General features: G+C 60.4%; 1 protein-coding gene across 5 annotated transcripts; it reads left to right on the top strand.

Annotated features, from left to right (window-relative positions):
* Positions 1–1,152: 1,152 nt before the first annotated feature.
* On the top strand, positions 1,153–9,266 carry ATXN7L3 (ataxin 7 like 3). Of its 5 annotated transcripts, none has more exons than XM_057714986.1 (13): positions 1,155–1,823; positions 3,180–3,290; positions 3,588–3,720; positions 3,928–4,099; positions 4,296–4,393; positions 4,579–4,601; positions 4,907–4,973; positions 5,175–5,203; positions 5,520–5,588; positions 5,860–5,903; positions 6,175–6,246; positions 6,339–6,496; positions 6,614–9,266. In XM_057714986.1, exons 2-13 carry the CDS (start codon positions 3,240–3,242, stop codon positions 6,760–6,762), a joined length of 1,065 nt encoding a protein of 354 aa, XP_057570969.1. In that variant the 5' UTR covers positions 1,155–1,823; positions 3,180–3,239; the 3' UTR covers positions 6,763–9,266. The 5 variants fall into 5 exon arrangements, with proteins under 5 accessions (XP_057570973.1, XP_057570969.1, XP_057570972.1 ...); XM_057714989.1 differs by having other exon boundaries at positions 1,161–1,823; positions 4,928–4,973; XM_057714987.1 differs by lacking the exon at positions 1,155–1,823 and adding an exon at positions 1,979–2,525.
* The last annotated feature ends 20 nt before the right edge of the window (positions 9,267–9,286 follow it).

Below are 9,286 nucleotides of genomic sequence, written 5' to 3'. Positions count from 1 at the left end.
CTTACAGTGCACTGTAAGAATAACAGCTAAGATTTACCAAACACTTACACTGAGCTAAGTTTCTCATGCACTGCCTTGTCAATCCCCACAACAACCTAAAGAGATAGGTACTATCATTATACCCGGTGACAACAGAAGAAACTGAGGCAACAGAGAGCTCACTTCCTCAAGTTCATTTGTCAAGTCCACAGATTTCAATTCAAATGATTCCTGGTCTTCACCACTTAAAACTTTTGCTTCAGCAAGTGCTTGCTGAATACTAAAGAGTCAGTGATGGTCCCAAAGTATGTGATTTAAGAGTTTCCTCATTTAATCTCATCTTCTGAGGGAAGAGGGCTGTCATATACCCGTTCCAGGACTCCAGACACAGAGAGTAACCAAGATGGAAGCGCCAGTCTAGGCATCTACTGCGGCTGGGAGTGGCCCTTTGCTCCAAAGAGGGACTGTGAGAGCGCGCGGATACGGGCACACCCAGGGGAGTAGAACTGGGTCGGAGGAAGGGTCTGGCCACTGCCTGCCAGGCTGTGTAGAGGAGAGGTGGGGGGTCCAGCGTGGGTTCCGGAAGCAGGAAAGGAGAGCAGGTGTGGGATCTAAATTAGGATGAGGGCTGGGAGGGCGCTCCGCTCAGACTGGCACAGCTCGGCCTCCGCCCTCAGCGGAGGACCCTCATCTCGGGCGTCTGTTGGTTCTCAGGCCAGGAGTGGGCTGAGACCCGCCCAGAAGCACTGGGAACCGAGGCTCCGACGAGCCCCTTCGGGTTTTCTGCCCTGAGGAGCTAAATGCGTCCCACTTCAACTCTGGCCCATTCACAGAAGTGGCTGCACGCTTCGGGGTAAACTTCGGAGTGGGGGCGCTGGGGTGGGGGGGGGAGCCGGGAGCCCGGAGGGAAGGGCGGGGGAGCCTGGGCCGGAAGGCGTCCCAGGCTCGGCTGGGAGCCGGCGCTCTCTTTCGACGCCACCCGCTGCCCCCGCCCCGGAGCCGGCCGGGACGGCACAACGTCTCCGCCCCCAGCGCACCGCGCACCTCACCTTGAACGCCGCTCCACCCATCGCCATCCTATTGGGCCCGCCTGGCCGAGGCGAGACGGCGATTGGCCGAGGTGGCTTCCGAAGGCCCCGCCCATCTCCCCGCCCCCGTCCCCGTCCGCCGGTACTTTGGACGGCGGCGTGGCGCCCCTCCTCCCCGCCCGGTCCCCGCCCCCTGGAGCAAATGCTGCCGAGCTGCGGCCGCGGGGCAGATGCACGCGCTCGGGCCCTTCTAGCAGGCGCGAGCAGTCGCTGGGCGCGCGAAAGCGAAAGAAGGAAGAGGAAGGGAGGGCGGGGGCGGGGTGTTGAGGAGGGGCGGGAGGAGGAAGAGGAGGAGGTTGGAGCGCGCTCGCGCTTGGCCTCGCGCCCGCGCGAAGGGAGGGGGAGAGGGGCGCGCGCGCGCACGCTCGCGTTCTCGCTCGCTCCATCCATCCATCCTCCGGTCGCGGCACGCGCGCGCGCTCCGGGCTCGCGCCGCACCCCCCGCCCGGGAGAGGCGGGCTGGAGTGGGGGGCGGGGGGAGGGGCGCGCGGACGGCGCGCGGACTGCGCGCGGGCGGGGTGAGGTGAGGAGGAGGAGGCGGCGACGGGACTAGAAGGGAGGGGAAGGGGCCATGGCCGCCCGGTGAGGCGGCGAGGCGGGGGGGCGGCCGGACCCCCCGGCCCCGGGCCCTGGGCCCCGGGGAGAGGCGAGGACGGACCGACGGACATGGGGCTCCGGAGCAGCCGCCGTCGCCGCCGCCGCCGGAGGACGCGGCCCTGAGAGGCCGCCGGGCCCCGGCGCGGCCCCCCGGGCGGGGTGAGTACGGGACGGAGACGGGGACGGGGGAGGGGCCTGCGGGGGGCGGGGGGCGGGGCCCGAGGCGGGGCTTGGGCCCCCTCCCCCCAGGTCTGGGTCAGCGCCCCTTCCCCTCCCCCCGGGCCGACGCGGAAACGCCCGGCTTCCCCCGGCTTCCCGGCCCGGCCGGGGCCCCCCGCTCTTCCCCTGTCTGGGTCCCCCCTGGGCGGGGCAGGGCCGGCCGGGGAGGGGGCGCGGGGCCTTTGTTAGGGAGCCAGGCCCCAGCCCCCGGGACAATAGAGACACCCTCCCGGACTTCTCTCCCCGGCCGGCCGGGGCTGTCGGCGGGCGGCGAAGAAGAGGGGCCGGGACGCGTCCCACTCTGCCCACTCTCTAGGGGTCGGTCTGTCCCGGACCGGCGCCGGCCTCCGGCGGCTCGGCTCTCCTCCCCCCAGTCGGTATGATGCAGCAGCAGTGCCGCAGGGACGGGGGAAGAGCCGAGGCCCGGCCTCCTACCCTCCCCAGTGCCCCCGGCTCATTTGTCAGTCCCCACCTCACTCTAGGCCGGCAGCTCCCTAACTCGTACCCACCGTTCAGAGGGGCCCCGGACTGTGGGCACTGTTTCTGAATCCTTTGGTGGGGATTCCTGGACTTTGGGGGCTCTTGGAGAGACTTCCGGGCTGGTCCTGAGGGAGGGAGGGTGGTTACCTAAAAGAAGAACAGGTAAGGGGAGTGCCCACTCCTGGCATGCCATCCCACCAGACTCTACCTCCTCTTGCTGTGGTGACTAGAAATGCCCCTGTACCTCTAGGTTTCTGTGGGCTCTGCTCCCCTTCTGTAGTGGCAGGCTTATTTCAAGGGAAGACAGAGTGGGGTGAAGGTTGTAGGGTCCTAAGGGCCTTTCCTACTTCTGGTAGCAGTACCCCCCCAAGTGGACATCCTGGCTGAAAGCAGAGGTGACTCTGAGGAGAGCCTAGGGAAGGGGGGGAGTGTATTGAGGAGTCTGTGCAGTTCTTTGCCACACCCTGTGGGTTTGCTTTGAGGCCTTAAGAGTTCCTTCTCCTCCCCCTGCTGCATTGCACCATGGGTATCGAAAAGGGGTTTGAGTTTTGGGGACCTGGGGTGAGCTGCTGCCTCCTGTAGACCCAGACTGTGATTGGCAGTAGAGTCCAGGGCCCGAGTTCAGGCCTGGGAAGGACTAGGCCGCCCTTGGGTTTCAGGCCCTGAAGGACCATCCAGACTTAGTGAGCCTAGGCCTTAGGGAGAGGTAGATCCTGATGCCACCATTAAGCTCCGGGCAGCAAGGTGCGGAGGGGAGGTGGCAGTCATCAGAGGTGCCTTGGACTCACACCAACACTCCCACCCCCATGTGTGCAGCCGTGTTGCCGCCCGCTGTGCTATGAGCAGTCAGAGCGCCGTCTCCACAAGAGTTTACAAATGAAAATGGAGGAAATGTCTTTGTCTGGCCTGGATAACAGCAAACTAGAGGTGAGGGCTCCCCCACGTGTGCCTCCAGTTCTTTCTCTTGATGTCTCTACGTCGCTATATCTGGCATCCACACCAGAGAGGAATTTGGGTAGTCAGCCTTGTTCCTTAAAGGGAAGGCCAGCTAAGAAGGCCCAAGGATCCGGAAGAAGAAAGAATTCAAAGTCAAGATGGGGAAAATGGCAAAGAAAGCATTATTTTTGGCCAGGGCGAATTGGCAGGAGATTTGGTTGGTGAGAGTTGCTCTCAGTCCATGGGACTATGACTCTCGTGACCCTGGGTGTTCTCCCCTGGGTCCAGGCCATCGCTCAGGAGATATACGCGGACCTGGTCGAGGATTCTTGTTTGGGATTCTGCTTTGAGGTGCACCGGGCTGTCAAGTGTGGCTACTTCTTCCTGGACGACACGGACCCTGATAGCATGAAGGATTTTGGTGAGCTTCAGAGCTGAAGGAGAGCAGTCTAGCCCTGCCCTGAGAGTGCTTGGAAGGTCCTTCTCTGGCAGCCACACCAGATGTAGAGCCTGGAGTTCCTGTGAGCTTAGGCAGGGGCTCCTGCCAAAGAGGCCACGGGGCCGTGGGTGGGAAGGAGAGGTGAGGGTCCCCTTCCCGTCCTGATCGCCACGCCTCTCCTGTCCCCAGAGATCGTGGACCAGCCGGGGTTGGACATCTTTGGACAGGTTTTCAACCAGTGGAAGAGCAAGGAGTGTGTTTGCCCCAACTGCAGCCGCAGCATTGCCGCCTCCCGTTTTGCTCCCCACCTGGAGAAGTGCCTGGGAATGGGTCGGAACAGCAGCCGAATCGCCAACCGCCGGTGAGGGCTTCTCCCCCCGCTAGAACCTGAGCAGCTCCTCTTTTGCAGCCCATCTCACGGTGTCGTCCCCTGGGGGCATTTGTAGGCACAGAGGGTGGGTCGTGCTTGGCCCCAGATGCTCCACTATACCTGTGAAGTCAGGGGCAGGGAGAGGTGACAGCCTTCCGTGGCCCTTCCTCTTCCCTACCCCTGGCAGGATTGCCAACAGCAACAACATGAACAAGTCTGAGAGTGACCAAGAGGATAACGATGACATCAATGACAACGACTGGTCCTATGGCTCAGAGAAGAAAGGTGTCTGGGGATCTGGGGAATTTGGGGGCCATTGGGGTGAGGCGGGCAAGCAGGAGTTGGGTATGTAACGGTCACAGGTTGTCATCCTGAATGAGGGAGGAGAGTGTAGCTTTGTACTTTTCTTTAGGTGCCCTTAGACTGAAAACTTAAAGTGACCCTGCCCTTTATCCTTTTGTCCTACACAGCCAAGAAGAGAAAATCAGACAAGGTGAGAGCCGGGGCAAGCATGAGGGAGATTTGGGCGAAGGACAGATCCCCTCCCCTTTGGGCAGGGTGTCCTCGGGTGTCTTGACTCAAGCCTGAGGTCATTGGGTGCCTCTCTGGGTTCTGGGATGAGGGTGTCTGGTGGGCAGGAGGGCAGCAGAGGCCTTGGGGGAAGGTGGGAGGAGGAAATACGGGTAGATGGGCCTCTTACTGGTCGGGAAGAATAGGAATTTGAGGATATTTCTTTGTCAAATCTTTTTTCCTTCCCTGGGTTCTCGGCTGCCCCTTATCGTTACCCTTTCCCCAAAGCTATGGTATCTCCCATTCCAGAACCCCAATTCCCCTCGAAGATCCAAGTCTTTAAAACACAAAAATGGTAAGTGGGGCTGGAACAACGGGAGTGATTCTAGCTGTGTCTCTGGGACTCGTTGCTGGAGGGCGGAGGTGGGGGCAGGCAGGGGTATTGAGGGAGGGCCTGTGATCCTTCTATCACCCCCACTTCCTCTCTGGTTATTTTCAGGGTTCTCTGTCTGTACCTCTGCATCAAACACCCTTCCCCTTCTTTTTTCTTCTTCAGGGGAACTTAGCAATTCGGATCCTTTTAAGGTGAGTAGGGGCTGCCCCTCGTAGGTTCCCTCTCATTTTCCTTGTGAGTTGGGTGGGATTGGACAAGCGGGGATGAGAGTGCTGACAGCCAGAAGCACTAGGTGGGGTGTTTAGGTCTTGCATGTTTGTGTTCTTTCTGGGTCCCAACCCCTTGCCCCTGCACAGGTGGGATGGAAGGAATTGTTGGGAAACTGCTGGGCAGTCTTCAGGCCTTCTCACCTAGGAAGGGACGAGAGGAACTGGTTCTCCACCCCCACCCCCTCCCGCCCTTCTTTGGCTGCCCCTTCTCTAACCTGTACCTCTGGTTCTTGCCCAGTATAACAACTCAACTGGGATCAGCTACGAGACCCTGGGGCCGGAGGAGCTGCGTAGCCTGCTCACCACGGTGAGGGACCAGGGAAGGGGAGGCCCTCGGGAACAGGCTGAGCCACAGGCCGTGGTGGAGGCCCGGGAAGAGGCTGGTGACATAGCAGTGAGGGCATCTAGGTCTCTCTCTGGCATTAGGTTTCCTGGCCGATGGTGGTCTGGGGCCGTCCGCCATGGACACCCTGGGGCCATTTGTGCTTGTGCAGTGTAGCATTTGTGCAGAAGAGAACGTCTAGTGTCTAGAGTAGGCTTCCCTCCATCCCTCCTTTCAGCTTATATTCCTCTTCCAGCAATGTGGGGTGATTTCTGAACACACCAAGAAGATGTGCACAAGGTGAGCTCAGAACCTAGGAAGGGGCCGGGGGCCCTCCTGCACACTCACGCTGGGCACAGGTCGGGAGTACCCCTGGACTTGAGCAGCGGGACTCCCACCCTTCCCCCTCCCCTCCTCTAACGGTCAGGCCTTAGGCCACAGTCCGGGGGCTCTCCATTCATCCCTCCCTGTCTGTGTCCATCACTCCTGCCTCTGCTGAGGGGAGGGGCTCCACCTGTGTTCCTCAGACCCTTCCTGCCTCGTCAGGGTCTGATATTTCTCTCCCCACCAGGTCCCTGCGCTGTCCCCAGCACACAGACGAGCAGCGGCGAGCCGTGCGGATTTACTTCCTCGGCCCCTCAGCGTGAGTGACCCTCCAGGAAGGGTGGTGGGTTGTGGAAGGTGAGGAGGATGATTGGTGTTCCTGAAGCCCTCTCTGGCCTCGCCCCTTTCCAGTGTCCTTCCAGAGGTCGAGAGTTCCCTGGATAATGACAGCTTTGACGTGACTGACAGCCAGGCCCTGATCAGCCGGCTTCAGTGGGACGGCTCCTCTGATCTCTCACCCTCTGATTCAGGCTCCTCCAAGACGAGTGAGAATCAGGGATGGGGTCTAGGTAGGTGATACAGCTGGACCCGAAGGGGCTTTCTGCCCGAAGCAAAGGAGGCGGAGGGGCACCTCGCATTCCCCTGCCACAACCCCTCCCTCAACCCTCGTGCCTCTTTCTCTTCAGGTACCAACAGCTCCGAGTCACGGAAAACCAAGAAAAAGAAATCCCATCTGAGCCTGGTAGGGACTGCCTCTGGCCTGGGCTCCAACAAGAAGAAAAAGCCAAAGCCTCCGGCACCCCCAACGCCCAGCATCTATGATGACATCAACTGACTTGGGTACAAGGGATAGCCTTTGGCTGAGCAGAGCCCTCTCTCCCAACCCCCACCCAGGTGGCATAGCCTGGCGAATGGACGGCTGCTGGGGGTTTGGGCTTGGGAAGCTTGGTGGGCCAGGCAGGCAGAGGATCCAATTATGCACCCCTGGGGGGTGTCAGGGTCTTCTGCAGTGGAGCACGAGCCCTCGGTGTGCAGGACTCAGACCTGGACATATTATGCCTTGGACATAAGTTTGGTGGGGAGGCGGTTTTCCTATTTATTCTGTGAGTTACTGGATGTCCAGCTAGGCCAGGGGCCTGACCTGGGCACTGTGCCAGGGCACTGCCGCCCCCCACCCCCACCCCAGGAACTGGACTAAGCCCTGCCGAGGAGCATCGTGGCTACCCGGGAGGCCATGGGTTGGAAGCTGAGCCTGGAGGGGGCCTCTCCCAGCTGCCCTCAGCAATGTGAATGGGTCCGGTGCTTGGAGCTGAGGGGCAGGGCTGGGCGTGTCCTGTCTGTGTGCAGAATCCTATCGAACGCCCCCATCCCGGGGGCAGGCAGGCACGGCAAGCTGTCTGCTGAGGTAGGCGTCCAGAACTGCCATCGCCTTCCCTGCCCCTCACAGGGGCAGCCCTTTCCCCTCAGTCCCCATGGGCCTCCTTGGCAGCAGGAGCTGTCCTTTTGTTGTTGGGTGCCAGGAAAGGGCCTCCAGCCTCTACAGCTTCAAGGAACGGGCAGGGGGAGGGTAGGAAGAGGGAGCTGAGTATCAAAATGACTCCCCCCCCCCCCCACCTCTCCTCCCTGACCCAGGGCTGGCGAGGAGTGGGGCCCCAAGGTGAGAGGGAACGGTGCTGCTTTATTTGAAATGTTTTCTTACCTCATTCCCTGCCCCAGGATGGGGCCCAGCCTCACCCTCCTGGGGTGGCCCCATGTTCCTCCTGCCTGCCCTGCCCCATTGCCCTACCAGGGCAGCCCCAGTTCCCAACTGCTGCTTGCCACACCCCCTTTCACCTTGACCAGCTCCAGTTCCTCTCTCAATGCTCCTGCCTCCGAAGCCTGCCCCGTTTCCCCTTCCTTAGCCGCTTTTAAGTTATTTATTCTGTACTTGTGGTTTGGGGCTCTGAGGAAAATCCTGATCTTTTACCTCTCCCCGCTTTGCTAGGAGTGGGGCGGGAAGAGAGGGTGGTCTCTGTACTCTGGGCTGTCAGCGGAGGGGAAGGGGTGCCATGCCTAGACAGTGCCCCTCTGTGGGCCTGTGGTGCCTGTGTGCCCACCTGCCTGGTCTACATCCTGAAGAGATGTATCGCCCCACCTCCATGCGGGCACCATCGCTCCCAGGAGCTGAGCTGGAGGACTGCAGTCTGGGCTGGGAGCAGAGCTGACTGACACAGGGATGGAGTTGACCCTGAGCCATGTTCTCTGGCACTTGCTGGACGTGTCCCCTGCCCTCCTCCCAGGAGGAGCCATCCCACATTTGGGTAGCTAGTACCCAGGACTGGTTGGACTGACTTGGGTTAGGGACCCTAGAGGGTTAAGGGAACAACAGAGATAGGGCTGTAGTACCCTGTCTGGAACCCCAATCTACCCCCTGGGGTGGCTCTGATTGTGGTTGACGCCTAGTTACAAATTGGTTTTTAACCCAAGAATTGATTATTTTTTAAAAAGCCAAACTACTTTTGGCAGGAGTTAGACTAAATCCTGGGGCCTGGGCTCCTCTGTTCTCACCCCTCCACAGCCTTCTCCCCTCTAAGGGGAAGCCAGAGGGAAAGGAGGATCTCAGCCGGCCTCCAGCCTGCTCCCAAATGAAGACTTGGGAGTAGGTTGAAGGTGAAGGGAGGAAGGCCGCGGGCCACTCTCCCTTCTGAGAGGCAGCTGCAGCTCAGGCCCTAATTCACCCTTTCCCCTCTGGCCTCTCCCTTTCCCCCTTCTGGTTGGAGGAGGGAGAAGTGGGAAGTAGTTTGGGAACTGGTTCGTCCACGTCCACTTCCCCATTGTTCCCTGGCCCGCCCTCAGGGCAGAGCCCCCTGCCCAGGCTGGGTAAGAGATGGGCTTGGTCCAGCAGGGACCCTGAGGGAGCAAACCCCTTTCCTTCCGGGGAGAGTGTGCCCCCCCTACCATGTAGTTGAACAGGGGCTAGGAGCTCCCCACTCCCTTCCCTCTAACAGCAGGCTGTGTGGGTTTCAATTCCCATCCTTCCCACCCCGGCTAGGTGTCGTCCACCCTGTATTCTATCATGTGTCTGAGTGTGTGTGGGGGGGTTCTGTACTAATTTCCATGGCCGGTGGCTTTTCCTTCCATGCATCACTCCCCCCCGCATGCCCAGGGGCCACCCGCCTGGCATTACCGCATGCTGGGGTCATTGGGGGAGGGGGGTGGGGCTCACGCTGTCCTGTGGTCTTGAGATTTTTATTTTTGCATATGTAATCCATCTTGTACAGGTAGCTAACTTCGTAAACGCTGTGTATTCCCCCCGCCCCCATGGCTGCTGGTGTAAATAAACTGCATCTCCTGTTGGTAGCCTGGCCTACCCACCCTCA

The sequence above is a fragment of the Hippopotamus amphibius genome, chromosome 17, assembly GCF_030028045.1.
Source record: "Hippopotamus amphibius kiboko isolate mHipAmp2 chromosome 17, mHipAmp2.hap2, whole genome shotgun sequence".
NCBI classification, from domain to species: domain Eukaryota; kingdom Metazoa; phylum Chordata; class Mammalia; order Artiodactyla; family Hippopotamidae; genus Hippopotamus; species Hippopotamus amphibius.
This window is presented reverse-complemented; position numbering and strand designations above follow the sequence as displayed.

What these genes read in the sequence shown, in the direction of transcription:
- ATXN7L3 (XM_057714986.1), top strand. Translation starts at nt 3,240, where the DNA reads ATGAAAATGGAGGAAATGTCTTTGTCTGGCCTGGATAACAGCAAACTA. An exon ending in TGCGTAGCCTGCTCACCACG is followed by an intron (nt 5,589 to 5,859) that starts GTGAGGGACCAG and finishes TTCCTCTTCCAG; the next exon opens with CAATGTGGGGTGATTTCTGA. An exon ending in GAATCAGGGATGGGGTCTAG is followed by an intron (nt 6,497 to 6,613) that starts GTAGGTGATACA and finishes CTTTCTCTTCAG; the next exon opens with GTACCAACAGCTCCGAGTCA.